Source organism: Carassius carassius, chromosome 23 (genome assembly GCF_963082965.1).
Source record: "Carassius carassius chromosome 23, fCarCar2.1, whole genome shotgun sequence".
In the NCBI taxonomy this organism is placed as follows: domain Eukaryota; kingdom Metazoa; phylum Chordata; class Actinopteri; order Cypriniformes; family Cyprinidae; genus Carassius; species Carassius carassius.
Window position 1 is genome coordinate 11,607,365 of NC_081777.1, and position 19,370 is coordinate 11,626,734.

The window sequence follows — 19,370 nt, forward strand, 5'->3', positions numbered from 1 at the left end:
TCACATTTTAGGCTGGGACTAGGCTTAAACCTTGTCTGTGAAACCGGGAAATAAAGTCCTATTCTCAGGTTTAAGTAGATACTGACATTCAGATAGTTTAAAATTATTACATTTAAAATCACATTTAGTCAAAGTTTACCACTTAATTTATACAGACATATCAGTTTTGACAATTATTTAATTTGATTAAATTTAAACCTGAAAAACATTATAAACAGGACACTTCCAGTAAGCATCAACATTTAAGTTATTTCAAATATCTATATCTACAACATAATGTGTGTCTATGTGTGTGAGCATGCTTATTCTGTATTAAGTGTGTTAAGTGTGTGTTAAGTAATATAGTTCAACCTTTTCATTAGTCTGTGTGTGTGTGTGTGTGTGTGTGTGTGTGTGTGTGTGTGTGTGTGTGTGTGTGTGTGTGTCATCATATTCTCCATCATGGATGCATGTGATGTCAGTCATACATTTCATGTTGGCCCTGACCCCTGACAACATAGAAACCATGAAGGCTTTTGAGTGCTTGAACCCCGGTAATCAGTTTTGTATATTATAGTGATATAGTAATATTCCTTATTTTATGTTTTTATTTAGTAATAATAATAGTATCAATAATTATTAGTCATAGTGACAAATTATGCAGCCCTACAATCAAGCACAGCATACCTGTTATTTTTATTTATTTATTTTTGTTGTTGTTGTTTTCAAATAAAATATTTGTCTGAAAACTACATGATTTTGTGTGCCCTGTACATAATTAAATTAATGTAAAGACATTCAACATCTGTAGCACCAGTGCTATATGCAAAAAAGTTAAATTACAGCCCTGATATGATATTTATTTATTTTTTATTGGAGGAAAAAGAGGAAGATGATAAGTAATAAAATAGGTGTATTATCTCCATCCTGCCACTAGAGGTCACTTACAGTATACAGTGACCAACACACACTTTTGGCTACTGTTTACAAAATTATAGCGTTTACATTACTGACAAAACTGTTTATATGTGTTAATGTGTATCAATGATCATTTCTTTTCTATGTGGTCTCATAATAATACGGTTTTCTTAACAAGAAAATTATATTTAAAAACTAGTCACTATTGGAATAAGTACTAGTAGCTAAAGAATAATAATTGTCTCAGGTTACGTATGTAACCATGGTTCCCTGAGTAGGGAACGAGACACTGCGCCCTCTAGGGGGCGCTTTGGGGAACACATCGTCGTGACCCGTGTCTGAAGCATACATTGAAAAAACACCAACTTGTTGGCCGGCGACAGCCTCTGACGTCACTACCGGCGCGACTATAAATCAGCATCGAGAGAGCACGTCATCATCATCTTCGTCTGAAGCTTGCGTCCAAAGCATGGCAGGGAGCTAGAGGACGCAGTGTCTCGTTCCCTACTCAGGGAACCATGGTTACATACGTAACCTGAGACAGTTCCCTTTCGAGGGAACTTCGAACTGCGTCCTCTAGGGGGCGCTTTGGGGAACAGTATACCCACGCCGCCATGCTGAGGGGAATGCAGGCCAGAATCATGGCGAGCACTAAGTACTAACTCTACCATTTCCATGGGAGTTGCCCCTGGGACATTTAGAGTTGGAGTGGCGCCCAAGATGAACGGGGCTTTTACCAACTCAAGAAAGGGCACGAAGCAACCGCGCGAAGCCCTCACCATATAGGATTTTAGAAAGAACGCAGAATACTAGCGTGCGAACTTACCACAGTGTGGATTTCAGAAAGTGTGCAAAGACTACACGTGCACACTTACCATAGCATGGATTTTCAAATACTGTTCTAAGGAGGGGCTCTTGTGGCACTCCGATAAAGCAGCTCATAGATGGAATGTTGCATCTCAAAACAGTATGATTGAGAGCCATCAACTCGATCTATGGAAACAATACTGGAGCGCTCTGGGGAAAAAACAGAGAACTCTGTCTCATACGAGAGGAGAACTCCGAGCTCAGCGTAGCGCGCTCTCATAGGCGACCCTTTTTTTTTTTTTTTGGAAAAAGGGGAGCGCTGCTAATTACCACGAGAATCACCCAAATGCCCCTCATGTTGAGGGAAGGGATGCTTGAGGTGTATAAACAAATACACACTGGCTGAATGGAGCCCAAGGAACCAAGGTCTGATCATCTCAAGAAAGGGAACGAAGCGGAGCGCGTAACCCTTATCGTACAAGATTTCAGAAAGTTTGCAGAGTGCGTGCAAACTTACCACTTGTGGATTTTTTAGAAAGTGCGCAAAGTGTTCACGTGCACACTGACCACCATGTGGTTTTGAGAAAGTACACAAAGCTTAGCGTGTGTACTTAAAGGTTCCTAAGCATCGCAGAGGTGCTGAATCTCACGGGAGAGGCAAGCTCAATTTTGCAAACCTCGGACGAGGGGAGCATCACCTGAGGCAGCATATACAAGAAGAATTCTGTAACTGCCACCTCCACTTACCGAAAGATGCGACAGCACCACTAAGCGGCCAAGAGACCCCTCGGGGTGACCTGGCCGGACATCCATGAAATTCCCTGCAGTGCTGTGCTAGGCCTGATGATCAAGGAGGCTCCCTCAGAAACCTGTGATCTCAGCCGCCTAATACCGGAACATGAAGCCGGATGGCTGGTGCTGGCGAGTGTTTAGTAAACACTGTAACTGAGCACTGCAAAGGAAACTCACAGAGTTTATTAGTAGACACGTAACCACCAGCAATTAAATACACATAAGTATATACAGAGAGGGTTATATTTACTCACCCACCCTCCTACGCCAGAGCCCCGCTCAAGGGGTGCCTCCTTTTAGTCTGGACCATCAGTCAGGTGGTTGCTATGGACATAGAACCATAAAAAACATTATAGGTCCAGCATAGGAGACTGTTATGCGAGAGGTTTCCACCTAACCTCGATCAGGTGGAGAGCTGGTGGTTACAGGGGAATTAGGAAGGGGAGGATAAAAGCAGAAGTTTAACCCTCTGAAGTCGATTAATGCATCTAGGCGTTATGAGGCTATTTTGTCCTGATAACCTCTTAGACTCCAGAGGGTTATAAAACCCAAAGGTAACGAGTAGATACCTCGGTATCACTCCGATTCGGACAAGAACGCTGCCTCGTCTAGATCATACCCCTTAGGTTCTGCTTACGTCCTTGTGACCCACGATTCCTCTAACCCCTGCCCGCAGGTGGGGGAGGAGCGCGAGTTGCGACACTAGCCTTCTGTGCCCGTCTTTGATCCTCAGATCGAGACAGACCAGGACCCCTATGTTGTTTGGGCTCAGACCTGGACCTTCGTGGAATGAAGGATCTAAAAGCAGCAGAGCGCGCCTTCATCTCCCTGAACTTCTTAAATCGCCGTCTCAACGGAAATACCAAAAAGTTCAGAAGGCGAAACCTGAGCATCGAGCAGAAAGCATTTTCTTTCCTCCCGATGTCTGTTCATCCACAGATGTCTCTCCGCTGCCACCATGGCCGCCATAGTCCTGCCCATGGCGGAGGCGGCCTGCTTGGTAGCAAGGAGAGAGATCCGTGGTGCGGCGCAGCTCAGCTACCTGATCAGAAAAAGTCCCCTGCCTCTATCCAAGTCTCTTAGCAGATCAGTCTGATATGCTTGAAGCACCAGCATTGTGTGTAATAAAGCCACAGCCTGACTTGCTACTGCATATGCCTTGCCATTTAAGCGAGATGATTTTCTGAAGGGGCTTAGATGGCAAGGAGGGAGATTAAGAGAGGATGTTTCCCCTGCAGAAAGAAAAAAATTTCACAGATAAAAATTGTTTATAAATTATTTATAAAATTTTAGCTCTTTCTACAGGGGGCATTCCCTCATAGCCGCTTTCGCGCATCACCTCGATGTCGGCAGATTACTTTCATGCCGAAACCGATGGATGCGAGAAGAAAACGGGATCTTTCATGTCTTTTTAATCTCTGTATGGAGATCATGCAGAAATAAAAGGCTCACCTGAGCTGGAGGTCAATGGTTAAAGCAGAGCAGGCTATGGTCAAAAGGTAATTTTCGCTCAATAACCTCCAACAGCTCTACATACGCAGGGCAGGAGAATTGAGAAGGCTCAGCCTCAGCTTCTTCACCATCCTCAAATATCTCATGCTTTTCCTGGGTAAAAACCCAGCAGAGCACTAACCTCAGTATGAGAAAGTGTTAAAGATATAACATCATCCTCCCGAGGCTCCCTCTCGTCCGCCACCCTTTTTTTTTTTTACGAGCGCGAAAGGGAAAGTCCCTCTTTAAACCATTCAGACAGATCCACCTGTATTCTCACAAGCTCATTTTATTCCACGCCTCAGCGTGGACAGATCCTGAACCGTGGGAAGCAGATGGCTTGCCTTTTCTCTTTCAGAAGAGAGACGAACGAGAGTGGAGCTTTTTCCATTGATAAAACGCTCACAATGCACGCAGATTGCCGCCTCAAAGACATTGCGTGCCTGCTCTTCACCCAAACAATTGACGCAAAGATCGCGTGTGTCATCGGGTGTCAAATAACGCCGACACGGATGCACACATCGTCTAAACGCTTGCTAGTTGTCGCCATGATAAACAGAGAAAGATCGCCCTTACCGGTTCTTTCAGATGCACACTTCAAACAAAACAGTCAGTGAAGATGAAGAAGATGATGACGTGCTCTCCCGGTGCTGATTTATAGTCACGCCGGTAGTGACGTCAGAGGCTGTTTTTTCAATGTATGCTTCAGACACGGGTCACGACGAGGTGTTCCCCAAAGCGCCCCTAGAGGACGCAGTTCGAAGTTCCCTCGAAAGGGAACTAGTACTTAATGATTAAGTACTAATACTTAATGGAAAAGATACTAGTATCTAAAAAATAAGTACTAGAAACATTAAAATAGATACTAGTATGGTGACTTAAAGTTGCTCTGTTTTCAACGGAGTTAGCCAACCCACTTACATAGTCAACTATGTCATGCCGACATGGGGGCTTGCTAGCTAGATGACTAGATAGAAATTGAAAAAAAAATTGTTGTTTAAACCTGTAGCCGCACTGGGTTGTACATAATAATTAACTCAAATTATATATAGGGAATTTGAATAATTAATCAGGAATATGATTAAAGGGACTGTAAGTAGGAATTACTCCCATCTAGTGGTGAAATTGTATTTTGCATTCAAACTAATTTTGCTCTCCAGCGCCTCGCTTTTTCAAATGCGCGTTGCATCTACGGTAGGCGATATGTACCAAAAAGCTTTGACAGGATGTCTTCTAATAGCACTTCGTCGAGTTTTCCTTCAGGTTAACAGGTGTGTTATTTCAAACAAACTGCAACATGACAACTAACAAACGAATGTTAGAGTATGAATTACTGACTGTGGAAAACATGAAATATTGTAATTAGTAGTTATGTCTTCTTTATTCGTTATATTTTCTGAATTATGTGCATTGTTAGATATCATCATCAGATGATTCAACAATAGGGAGAGGAAGAGGTAGAGGTAGAGGGAGAGGGAGAGGATAGAGAGGCAGTGGATCAGTGGGATCTAGGCGAGGAGGTGGACGAGGAAGAGGAGGAGAGCGAGAGTCAATACCACGACGACAAAGATGCCCGGCAGCTACGAGAGACGATCTTGATAGAATTGAAAGTTTACAAAGGCAGAGAAGAGAAGCGACCGAGGTTTGTACAATTTATGTCTAGCAATAGCAATGAATTTTCATTGTCTGTTACAGTTATACGGTTGATGTGTTCCTAATCGAAAAGGGTACTCTCATAACTGGACAAATCAGATGGGAAAATCAGATCAAGGTTTATTGACCAATTAATCTTACAAAAAAAAAAAAAAATTGACTCCAGCAGTTGTTGACCCTCTTCAACGTTCACAAATAACATTACAAAAACTAAAACTTACAAATCTAGTTTTTAGCACCTTCGCTACATTACTCAATTGCTGCTATTGATCAAATAGCCTGTTTTACTTTTAACTATAAATGTTCGTCTATCTATATAATAACAACTAAGCTAAGAAAAAATATTATAATATAGATTGTAACACTGACTCACCTGTCGAGAAGAAAACAGGCCACTTCAGCGTCTCTTTTGAAATCTTTATCCAGCATTAGCTCTTTCCACCTTGAAAAAGCTTCCCTGACATTAACTCTTGTTTTCTGTAATCTACGGTCACGTTTCCTTTTACGTTCTATTTTTGACTGTTTTGGCGACAATGTTTTCTTTTCCTGTGGCGCGGCATATGTATGGTCCATAATAAGAATGCAATCCAGACTTTTAAACTTGCCAGTGCAGTTTCAAGCGCCTCTCACTGCTCTGCACCTGCGTTTCTGGCTCTGACCGAAAACGCGTTGTGGAAACGCATTGGCTTAGTACTTTTTGTCCCTCTCTGCTATCATAGTTTTGCAAGATGGCGGAACTACATGGAAGCCTCCGTCGACCTACCCGTCCCATTTATATAAAGATAATAAATTCTTCATTTACGAGGATTAGTTTAAACATTGGCATAGGTATTTGTACACCATTGAGGGCATATTTATGAATAAAAATATTGATTTTAGATAATAAAATACCTAAAAAGTTACTTATTGTCCCTTTAATATATAAATATCATATTACAGTTGCATTAAAATTATTGAAGATGAAAAATAGGTCAATTGTATATATTAATAACTCATCACAAGGCACTGTAATTTACTCATTAATATTTCAATATTCTATTCTTCATATCAATTATTGTGATATCTTTTACTAGAAATTAATGTAAATCAAACGTGGTTCGTCCAGCAAAAGGCCGTAAGATTAACTTATTAACTCTCAGTAACGCTATCACTTCTTATAATTCCAGGACAAATAGTTTCTGGCCATGAAACCATTCTCCTGTCCTTATAAAATTTAGATTACTTAAAAAAGTAACAAATAAGCTTTGTAGCTAAGATCGACATTTCATTGACTTTGTAACATGAGCAACTTAGACAGACGATCTGGAGTATATGGAATTTAATAATTGAACTAATAATACATCAACTACGATTTATACAGAGTAAATACGCGTACGACAATATAGACAGTAAACTTTGTACAAGACATAACGGAATCCAAATGAGGGAGAGGGAGAGAGAGAGAGGGAGAGAGGATGAATGAGAGAATAGGCGTGATCACAGAATCACACGCTCAGTTATGCAAACTCACAGACAGTAACCTTTGAAAGACAACAAGAATCAAATCATAGACAGACTTTAAGCAGCATTTAAATCTCCATAGAGAATGATACTTGCAAGTGTCTCTGTGTCTCTTTGTGTGCTGGAGCAGCATGAGCGTGGTCCCGTAGCTAGGCGTGTTCTTTCTGTTTTCTGGGCTGCTGCGGGATCCCGCGATATTTGAAAGGTCCAACAAAGCAATGTTTCAGAGTTCGTCTTCCTCGTGTGGAGAGGCGAATAGGTGAATAAACTTAGTAAAGAAAAGAAACGAAAACAAAAGAAATAAACGCTCCCGGAGGAGCCATGAAAAGGCTGTCCTCTCAGCCGCGTGCTGAGAGGGACGGCGATAGTAGAGCGGACCGAGGCCGCGAAGAAGGACGAGCAGGGTCCGAGAAAAAGGGCAAGAGCAAGAGAGGGAGGAACTTCCTAGGTCAGCTCTTATGGCTTGAAATGGTTCACGCCTCTGTTTCTCCCAGATGAGGTCGTAAAGTTTTTATGACTTGGGGGAAGGGAAGGGTTACCAACAGGGCTCTATTTGGGAACATTAATATTAGGATAAACACTTCCAATTAATAAGTTAGCACTTATACTCTTCACATAACAAGGATTAACCATTTATGCAATGCACAAACATACTCAAAATACATATTATTAAGGACTTACATAAGGAGCTTTAATTAAAAATAAAAGTGTGTGTGTGAATAGGAATGTGAGGGGGGGGGGGGGTCGTTTCTCCTTTGAGGCTGCTCACGTGACTTTGGAATGTCTCATCCTGTGTCGTAAATAATTTAAATCCAGCCAGGCTGGCGCATTTAGTGTAAAAATGTTTCATTTTATATGCCTGAAATCAAAATCTAAAAGTGTTAGGTTTGCATTGTTTTAGATTCAACGAACCGTGATTCATTAGTTCAGAACCCATGAATCGATGACCTGCATATCCGGTACAAACCACAGATATGACAAATATATTTTTGCAAAGTTGGTTTTCCAATATATTTGGCCATTACCAGTGCCAAAAACATGCACATTTTATTACCACTTTAAAACAAATCCAAATCTAATTTGGCAACAAGCGTCACATTTCACTGCACTTTATATAATCTTTAAGCTGTGTGACCCATCATTCTGTGCAACTAAATATTATGCCTATGATTTCCCCCAGATAAAACCAAAGAGACCATCCTTACAACCCCTAAACCAATCCAGCCTGGACTTCACCATTCTCTAAACTCCACACATCACCCCGTGCCCAGCCTTGTCTCTGCTCATGGCATGTATCTGGGCCCTGGAGGGGCGGGACCTGCAAGTCTGACAGCGGCCGCCATGCTACAGCGCACAAATGAGGAAGAGCGCTGGTTGGCCCGGCAACGGAAGCTAAGGCAAGAGAAAGAGGACAGGCAGTACCAGGTTTCAGAGTTCCGTCAGCAGGTCCTAGAGCAACACCTGGACGTGGGCAGACAGGGGGAAATTGCAGACCTGCATATAGAGGGACATAGGTAAGGGCATTTTCACACTGGAAGTTGTCACAGATCTGAGGGGGGTGGGGGGTTGGGGGCTTTATTATGACACGATGGATCAGAACTTACAGGAAGCAAAGGAGATAAAAGGAGGTGGGATCAGTTAATATCCTCAAGTGAGAATTTGACCTCGAGACGCCCATAGTGCAACACCGTGAACACACACCCAGAGCAGTGGGCAGCCATTTATGCTGCGGCGCATGGGGAGCAGTTTGGGGTTGAGCCTTGCTCAAGGGAACCTAAAGCCCCTTTCACACTGCGATTCCGGCAAATACACGGGTAAAGTGTTCCGGCAATTGTTCCCAGGTAGCTAGATTTTGCACTTTCACACTGCCAGTGATTACCCGGGATAGGTGCGTGCTTTCACTCACAACCCGTAAAGGTCCCGTAATGACATCAGGGCATTCAATTCAATTCAATTCAAGTTTATTTGTATAGCGCTTTTTACAATACAAATCGTTACAAAGCAACTTTACAGAAAATTATGTTTCTACAATATTTAGTAGTAGCTAGTAGTTTGTGCACGTTTGACAGGATTTTAGAAAAAAATAAAATAAAATAATAATACAAGACGTAGTCAGCTAGATGATGAACTATCAATATTATTAATTAATAGTAATTATATGATGCAGTCACATATGATGCAGCATTAATTGTTAGTTCTGTTTATTGATTCAAGGTTAGGATCATCTGGGGTCCTCTGAGGGTCAGCATCATCTCTTCTCAGGTGTTCTGGATCCAGACTGGAGCTTATGTAAATCCCGTGGCAAAACATAGAAACAAAATAGAGACATCATTAGCATAGCTGCTGATCCAACAAAGTAAAATTAGTTTAACCCAAGCTAAAGAATAAAAATGCAGATGCAACTACACTCACAATTTAAGAGATACATTATTCGAATGCTTGGCGAAAGAGATGCGTTTTTAATCTAGATTTAAACAGAGAGAGTGTGTCTGAACCCCGAACATTATCAGGAAGGCTATTCCAGAGTTTGGGAGCAAAATGTGAAAAAGCTCTACCTCCTTTAGTGGACTTTGCTATCCTAGGAACTACCAAAAGTCCAGCGTTTTGTGACCTTAGGGTGCGTGATGGATTGTAGCGTGGTAGAAGGCTAGTTAGGTACACAGGAGCTAAACCATTTAGGGCCTTATAGGTAAGTAATGATAATGCATGACATTTAATGTACGAGTCGAAAAAACGTTAGGCACGTTATACTTTCACTGAAGCAAGCGAACCTCAGCGTCAGCGCGGAAAGTGAGTAACTAACTGATCTCTGCTTCATTACAGTTTGCCCATATTTTTTTGTTGCGAATGTTGATCTTTCTTCAAAACAGCCAGTAAAAGAGTCGCGCGATAACGTGCGTCATCACTACGACACGGCATTAGATCTGGCTTTTGTTCACACAGCGCTCATCCCGGAATTTAAACCCGGCAATGTTACTAGGTCCCCGACCTGAGTTCAATGCCGGAAACAAACCCGGAACATGTTTGCTTTCACACAGAAGGCGACCCGGCAATGTTCTGGAAATTTGCCGGGTTCGCCGTGCAGTGTGAAAGGGGCTTAAGTCATGGTATTTCCGGCCCTATACTTGAACCCACAATCCTAGGGTTAGGAGTCAAACTCTCTAACTACTAGGCCACGACTTCCCTAACAGGTGCCATCTAGGAAAAATCGAAATGCTGGATCATAAAAAGCAGATATGGGTAGTGATACTGAAACAAATGAGTTAAGTTTAGGTTGTTTTGTTGCAAAAGTCAGAGCTAACAAAGACTGGAAAATGTATTTCATCTTTTAGACCTATATTAAACCATCATGAGCCCAACAGCAGAGATCGTGAGAGAAACCGAGATGCCCATCCTCTACTGGGAGCTCCGCCTCCTCTCATCTCCCCAAAACACCAGAACAAAGACCATGCTCTTCCACCACCAACCACACTTTGGAACCCCGCATCACTCATTGAGACCTCCACAGACTCTAGGCGCAGCTTGCATGAGCCCCAGAGTCTGGGTCACTATGATGTTAGTCGGGTTTCCCTACCGCACTCCAAACATGAACACCATTACAACTCTGAAAAGCTGGAAGAGGGATCTAGAAAAAGGGACAGTTTGGATAAATATCCTACCATCCAGCCAAGTGGGTTCTCTGAGTCCAACACTTTCCTAGTGGAGCTTGAAAAATCCACCTATAGCTTCCTGAATCAGCAGAGGGCACCACTGAGTAAGTCAGGGCCATATGGAGAGCTGAGTGCAGGCCTGAAGTCCAGCGGGTGTTTTAAGAGAATCCAGGGGCATTCACGTCTTGCAACAGATGCCTTGTTAGTGTATGATGACTTCCTACAGCAGAACAGACAAGCTGTCAGCAAACTTGACTTGGAGGAGAAAAGACGAAGAGAAGCCAGAGAGAAAGGTAAGTAGTAAACTGTGCTAGTCATCAAATGCTAAAATGTTCACACAGCCCAGAAAAATTATCATCCCTATGATTATTGTTTTTGTAAAAACTGTTGTGTATTCCAGAAAGCACTGTTAACTTACCATCTGTTAAACCCTGAACTCTCGGTTGATTAACCCCAAACCTTGCTTACTTGAGGTATGTAGTTCCAAAAACGCATCCGGGAGTAAGTTCATTCAACACAGAGTATGTTCCTGATTAAAACTCAAGACATTCTCAACAAATCGACGAGTCTTTATGGAAACCAACACTAAAAAAATGCATCATGCTGTTTCTTTCTTCTTTTGTTCAGTGGTCATTTACATGCTTAGTGCATGTCTCCACCTAATTGATGGTTGTGCAAAAACCTAATTTTGTGTTTTTTTTTTTTTTTTCAGTTTACTCTTTATTCCTTGAGAATAAGAATTCTGTTGTTTGTATGCTAATTATATATTAAGTCATATCAGATATGTATAATTGTTATTATAGAAATACATTATAGAAAATGCAGATCCATGTGTGAGATAATAATATAAAATGTAATAAATATAGAGTAAACATACCTATTAAGCTCACCAAAATCCACATTGAGACATTTTTAGGGCACAAGATATTGGTTTCAGGACAAAAAGTTGTTACTAGAAATATGTAATTTTATTTTACATGACAAAAGCATTTCATTTAAGATATACATCATCAAATGCAAAAATTCTGGCTGTGCTGAATGGGTACATTTTCGTACCCTATTAAGCACACCCCTGTCAAGTCAAGTCAAGTCAGGACAAGACAGTTTTCAAAATGGCCGCCAGGCAGTGTGAACACATGAAGACCCATAATCTCCGTGTGCAATGATCTGATTGACTTGAAATTACAGGAGGTATGTAGTAACAAACACATCAATTGGTTTAGAAGTCAAGTATGATAATACATAATTTTTTCTATTTATAATCTGAGCTCAAATATCGAAGTGTGCGTAATGGGTACGTGAGCTTAATAGGTATGTTTACCCTATATAATATAGTAAATTAAACATTACCTTGTCATAATAGTGTTTTATAATTTATAAACATAACTGATATGCCAGTAAAATATAATACCCATATTAGTTAGATACATTAGTTTTGTGTGTGTGTGTGTGTGTGTGTGTGTGTGTGTTTCTATATATATATATATATATATATATATATGTATATACAGGTGCTGGTCATATAATTAAAATATCTTCAAAAAGTTGATTTATTTCAGTAATTCCATTCAAAAAGTGAAACTTGTATATTATATTCATTCATTACACACAGACTGATATATTTCAAATGTTTATTTCTTTTAATTTTGATTATTATAACTGACAACTAAGGAAAATCCCAAATTCAGTATCTCAGAAAATTAGAATATTACTTAAAACCAATACAAAGAAAGGATTTTTAGAAATCTTGGCCAACTGAAAAGTATGAACATGAAAATTATGAGCATGTACAGCACTCAGTACTTAGTTGGGGCTCCTTTTTTGCAGCAATGCGGCGTGGCATGGAGTCGGTCAGTCTGTGGCACTGCTCAGGTGTTATGAGAGCCCAGGTTGCTCTGATAGTGGCCTTCAGCTCTTCTGCATTCAACTAACCCGCCCGCAACTCGGACCGCAAAAAAAGGAAAAAAAAATATTGTACCTTTCTCCAAATATTCCGCTCCGCTCGCTCATTCCGTGGGGTCTCGCTCAACCCAGAATGGCCTGCTGGTTCAAAACATGCAAGGAGACATTCAATTGTTTAGTAATAAACTGGTGTTTTCTGTGTCGCTGCAAAAATGAAGTTGACGATGCGGACTCGCTATGCCAGAGAGAAATGCAAATTACATATGGATGACATAATCAGAGAGTAGCCTATTTATTTTAGTTTTAATATTTTCATTTAAAAGTAGACGTTTCAAGCTTTCTGTAATACATAGCCTATATTTCTCAAATCTGTGAGGCACAAGCTGAGTTTCGGCGCCCTCCAGTTCACATGCAATTCAAGCAATCGTGCCATCATTACATTGTCTGCTATATATTTGCTTCTTATTTATAAAAATCGGGCAATTGATTAATAAAAAATTGATCAAAATTAAGATACAATTTATACAAAACGAAAATCTTTTAAAAAGAGTTTTCTATAAAACAAAACTTAATGAAGTCGTCAGAATCATGTTTTACCAAAAACAGCGTCTTCACCTTTTCTCTTGCCGCCTCCATCTCTACCTGCAGACTGAGCTCCTGTGTCATCTTTGCGCCAGTTATTCAACCAATAAAGTGTAGGCCTATGTATTTCAAAATTGTGTCTAGTACTATATTAATTAAAAAGGTAAACGACCGACTGACCGCAACCCGAATATCATTAAAAATATTTTTGGATGACTCGTTACCGCGGGTGACCGCAGGCACCCGCTACTTTTGGATATATATATATATGTATATGTATATATATATGTATATATATATATATATATGAAGGCAACTAAGCCAAGTCAAGTTTCCGGAGAACCGAAAACTGAGGTTATTTGCTTACTTATCCTCAAACATACCTGGGTATGTCACATAACCTACTTTTTGTGTATATATATATATATAAATATATATATAATATAGCTACTAGTCCTGAGAGCTGGAGAGCCTATAGACGAGGTATGATACATTTTCAGTAGCTTAATACTACATTATTTTTGGATAGCCAATGCTTCTTTTAATTGCATTATTAGCCAATTTTTTTATATAAAAATGGCCATATTATCTGCAGATTAAAGCCAAAGTATACTTTGGTTTTTACATGTACAAAAGTTTAAAGTGCATGTGACGTAAATATCCTCATTGGCACAGTTTACTCACTGTATGCACAATTTTTCTAACCACATGGCAAAATGAGTGGGTTAATTTATTTTCTTGTGTCTTTTTTTTTTTTTTTTTTTTTGGCACTAATTTATTTTCTTCAAAGTGGAAATACCAGCCTGTTCTGCTGTTTCACATGTAATAAAGAAACAAAGAAGATGGAACAAAAAAAAAGAAAGAAAGTTTCTAGTAGAGGTCGACCAAACCAGAGCCATACTTTGTAAATTAATAAAAATATTAATGTTCTTTATTATATTGATGTATTAAAATGTGTTAGTAATAGTATATGTTGAACAACGAACAGTAATTATACAGCTTTCATTAATCTTAATGTTACAAATGGAGTCTTATTGAAAAGTGTTACCATTTAATTTCAAAGTCATGCTTAAAGATCTTTAAACCTTTAAATATCTACACAAAGGCCAATGCATTTAAATTACATATATATGGATATTGCATGTATACTCTCACACTTTAGCTGCTTTTATTCTAGAACACTTGATGATATGATATATGTTAGTCGCACACCGGGCAAAAACACAGCACTGGACATAGACACACCGGATATGTACGTCGTGTTCAATTCAGGCAGTGGTCGAAATATTTTTATTGCGCTTATGCCAGGGGTTCTCAAACCTCTCCATGAATTACAGTAGGTGGACAACCAGAATGGGTAATACTGCCATCGTAGGGCCGCGGCATTAACTGCAAGTCAGTCACGTGTTAAATAATTCGCGAAACTACTGCCAGGTGGTGCAAAGTGACGGATTGCGAACTGAATGTAATTGTAAAATGTTGGTTTGTAAACGGAGATGAAAGGAAGACATAAAACAACAATAACATTATAATATAACTTTGTAACATCCTCAAAAACCAGGTCTTGAAAAAATAAAATAAAAATTCAGTTGGTTCACTCTGAGCAGAATCGATATTTTAACATTTCTGTTCCTGGGTTCCTCTTATTACTGTTCCGAAACCGGTTCGGGTTGAAGAAATACCGGTTAATAATGTTATTTTTTAAAAACAATTTTCTTTGCCTATAATTTGCCTAATAATAATTATAATATAATAATAATAAAGTACAGCGTTTTCTTTACTCAAAAAGAAAATGAAAAATTAGAGATCTAACCTTACCCAATAACGCACTGCATTAAGTCACATCCAATACAGCATCATCTTTTCTAGATTTTGGCCAAATGTAAGCTCTTAAAAAAAAAAAAGAAGAAAAAAAATCTATCAACACTTTAAAGACATCAAAGTATTTTTAAGATATTTAAAAATGTTTGCTGCATTGTTAAAAAAAAAAAAAAGAATGAAAGAAAGAAAGAAAGAAAAAAAAATTAGCCCTGTTACTTTCCGAAATAATGAAGGCTAAAATGCCTGTAGTCTAAAGCAAAATGTTTACAAACATTATTAAAACAGTTATTAGTTTCTCTCCAAAACAAATCCTCTAAAGTTAGGCTATAAAAATGTCAGTCCAAAAACATTAATTTAAGCTGAAGGTGATGCCTACCTCTCTCATTCAGCACGAATCCAAATGTTTCCATATTCCCGACGTATCTGGATGCTAAAATATGATTTATTATAAAGTGTTTGTACTTTCATAGACATAAAACATCATCTTTCACATCGGCTTTATCAGCACATTGTGGCACGGTCACGCTGAACGCATGTTTCTTTAACTGTATTTTATTTTTATAATGAACAGGCTTCAATATAACAAAATTATGTTTTGTCGGCATGATGGTCATACCAAAGCTGACTGGTTATACAGAAGCAAGACATTAAACAAAGCTGTCAGGCTTTTGCTAAATAATTAAAACTGTAAAGCTTTTGCTAAATAAAGAAAACTACTCTCTGCTGTGTCGTTTTCCTTTCCGAAAACCTTGGAACGTGTCACAATGAACCGTTATTTAGCACATTTTTTCTTTAATTTCGTTAATCTGTCAATATGATTTAAGTGAAATATATTTAGTGCATATAGCTTTTTATGTAATTCTATAGTTTTTCTGTTTTCTCCATTCACAGAAGCGCTGCAGGTGTGTGTGATCTGTTGAATTCATCTCACACTATCCTCAGATAAACTTTAAGGGCGGTGCATTAACATTGTGATTTACCTATGATGAGTTTACAGCTGAGTGGACATTTCACTCGTTGGCTTCAGCGTCACATTTGCACATGCCATACTACTGGAATTTGTGATTGGTTGACAGCAAATTTCAAATACTAAATGGAACGATAAAATAACGTTATAAACCGGTTACTGGCCATTTCAAATTTTCGATTCTGTTCTATTTCGATTCTGGTTCTGGTTCTGTTCCTGTCAAAATGTCGTTTGTTTCCGGTTTTCATTTTCTTTCCTTGAACCGAGCCCTGTTAAAAAACATTTACAGTGAGTTAATTTCAAAACGTGGAAGCATCAAAAATTTAAAGAAAAAAAGAAAGACCTTTACACAAAGGCTCTTATGCATTCTATTATTAAACAGTCATTACATATTGTTACGGATCACTCCTCTAAGTTGTGAATGTGTGGAGGTGGAACCTGGCGTCTTTGTAACAGTACCCCACTCCCCACGGCCCGCTCCTGAGGGCCGGGGACCCCGACGACGTGGTGGGCGTCCTCTTCCCCTGGGAGCTGGTCGGTTGGGATGATTGGAGTGGAAGGTATTGAGTAAGGTGGGATCCAGGATGTCGTTGCGTGGGACCCAGGAACGTTCCTCTGGACCGTAACCTTACCAGTCCACTAGGTATTCCAGCTGCCCACCACGCCGCCGGGAGTCCAGGATGTCCTTGACTGTGTAGGCCGCGCCGTCATCTAGGAGGAGAGGACGGGGGGCTTCGGCTTCGCCAGGTTCTGTGGAGGGAGGGACAGAAGGATGGTGAGGTTTAAGGAGTGACACATGGAATGTGGGGTGAATCCGGTACTCAGGGGGAAGCTGGAGTTTGTAAGTGACCGGATTGATCTGCTGGGTGATGGTGAATGGGCCAATGAATCTGGGACTGAGCTTGCGGCAGGGTAGACGCAGGCGGATGTCCCGGGTGGACAGCCAGACCTTCTGACCGGGTTGGTAGTTAGGAGCCTCAGTTGCCCGCTGAAATTGGTGATGTGCCACGTCCCAGACCCTCTCGCTCTCCCGGAACCAGTAGTCGATGGCGGGGACATCCGAGGGTTCACCTGACCAGGGGAATAGAGGTGGTTGGTAGCCGAGTATGCACTGGAAGGGAGTGAGTCCGGTGGTGGATTGGCGGAGGGAATTCTGTGCGTACTCGGCCCACCCCAGGAATTGGTTCCAGGAGTTCTGGTGGCCGTGACAGAAGGTACGGAAGAAGCGTCCGATCTCCTGGACCTTCCTCTCCGTCTGCCCGTTTGATTGAGGATGATACCCGGAGGACAGGCTGATGGCCACACCTAGGAGGGAATGGAAGACTTTCCACACCCGGGAGATGAACTGGGGGCCTCTGTCCGATACGATACGATATTTGGATATATAACTATAACCAAAATACAGGTATTGTTATCTGAAGGCGGGAGGTCAGTAATGAAGTCCACCCCTAGGTGTGACCACGGGCGATTAGGAACGGGCAGAGGATGGAGCTTGCCATATGGTAGATGGCGAGGACTTTTGGACATGGCGCAGCTGGTACATCCACTCACGTACCTCCTGACATCCGAGGCCATGTTGGGCCACCAGAAGCGTTCCCTTAGCAGCGAGAGGGTTTCATTGACCCCCGAGTGACCAGTGCCAAGTGACGTATGAGTGGAGTGGATGAGTGGGGTGCGCCGTGTCCTGGGGATGTATAGGTGTCCCGGTGGGCAACCCGGCGGGGTGTTTGTAGGAGGCTCGGCTGGAGGAAGAGTGTCAGAAGACCAAGTAATCGGAGAGACAATGATATTTTCTGGGAGGATGGTTTCTATCAATGCCTCCATTCCTCCAGAGCTAGTTTGATGGCTAGCAATTCCCGATTTCCGATGTCGTAGTTTACCTCCGCCGGGTTGAGTTTCCGGGAGAAGAAGGCACATGGATGGAGGCGGCTGGGATTCCCCTGCTGCTGGGATAGGACCGCTCCCACTCCGGTGGTTGAGGCTTCCACTTCCACCACGAAGGGCCGATCGGGATCAGGATGGACCAGGAGTGGGGCGGTCGTAAAGGCCTGTTTAAGGGTTTGGAAGGCTTTTGTGGCGGTTGGAGTCCAGGAGAGAGACTTAGGTTTCTGGCGGAGGAGATTGGTAAGAGGACTGGTGATGGTACTGAAGTTGCGTATAAACCGTCTATAGAAATTGTCGAAGCCAAGGAACCGCTGCAATTCTTTGATGGTAGTTGGAGTGGGCCAATCCTTGACTGCGCTCACTTTTCCCTCGTCCATCCGGATGCCACTGCGATTGATGGTATAGCCAAGGAACTGCACTGAGGGCTGATGGAAGGAACATTTTTCGGCTTTGAGGTAGAGCTGGTAGTTCCTCAGGCGTTGCAGGACCTCCGCAATGTGGCGTTGATGTTCTGCCAGGCTCCGGGAATAGATGAGGATATCATCAATATATACCAAGACAGACTTGTGGAGGAAATCCCGGAGCACCTTGTGGATGAAATCCTGGAATACGGAGGGGGCGTTAACAAGCCCATACGGCATGACGCAATATTCGTAGTGACCAGTAGGGGTAATGAAAGCAGTCCACTCGTCCCCCTCACGTATCCGGATGAGGTTGTATGCGCTGCGGAGGTCCAACTTGGTGAACACAGTGGCACCACGGAGATGTTCCAGGGCAGCTGGAACGAGGGGAAGTGGGTACCGGAATTTTACAGTGATGTTATTGATTGCTCGGTAATCAATACATGGCCTCAAGCCTCCATCCTTCTTCTCTACGAAGAAAAAGCTCGAAGCAGCAGGGCAGGTAGATGGACGAATATACCCTTGGGCCAGCGCCTCCTTGATGTATTCCTCTATGGCCTTCACCTCGGGAATGGATAGGGGATATATCCTTCCCTTTGGCACTGGTTCACCCGGCAGCAGATCGATGGCACAGTCCCACGGCCGGTGTGGAGGCAGCTTGGAGGCCCGTTTAGGGCAGAAGACGTCGCTGAAGGGGGCGTAGCATTGAGGAATGTTGATGGACTGACTTTCAACTGGGCTCTCAATAGACGTGGAGTAGACTGGGAGAGGTTCAGGGAACGGTGTGACTGGAACTGGACAACCGGAGATGCATGATTGGAAACAGGCTTCGCCCCACTTCAGGATCTCGCCTGTCTTCCAGGAAATCACGGGGTTGTGCTGCTCCAGCCACGAGCGCCCTAGAATAACGTCAGCGGTGGATTCCTCCAGAACCAGCAGATGGATCTCCTCGTGATGGAGTAGTCCAGCTTGGAGGGATATGGGGCCCACACTATGGCTCACACACTTCCTGCTTAGCGGCCT

The 19,370-nt window shown here is 41.7% G+C and overlaps 1 protein-coding gene across 2 annotated transcripts in view; it reads left to right on the forward strand.

Annotated features, from left to right (window-relative positions):
- LOC132101338 (genetic suppressor element 1-like) overlaps nt 1-19,370 on the forward strand; it is a 229,585-nt gene that overhangs the window by 173,565 nt on the left and 36,650 nt on the right. For both annotated transcript variants that reach the window (XM_059506219.1, XM_059506220.1), the window contains exons 8-9: nt 8,321-8,654; nt 10,473-11,083. In XM_059506219.1, the coding sequence (XP_059362202.1) occupies nt 8,321-8,654; nt 10,473-11,083 (945 nt within the window). The remainder of the gene's footprint in view (nt 1-8,320; nt 8,655-10,472; nt 11,084-19,370) is intronic.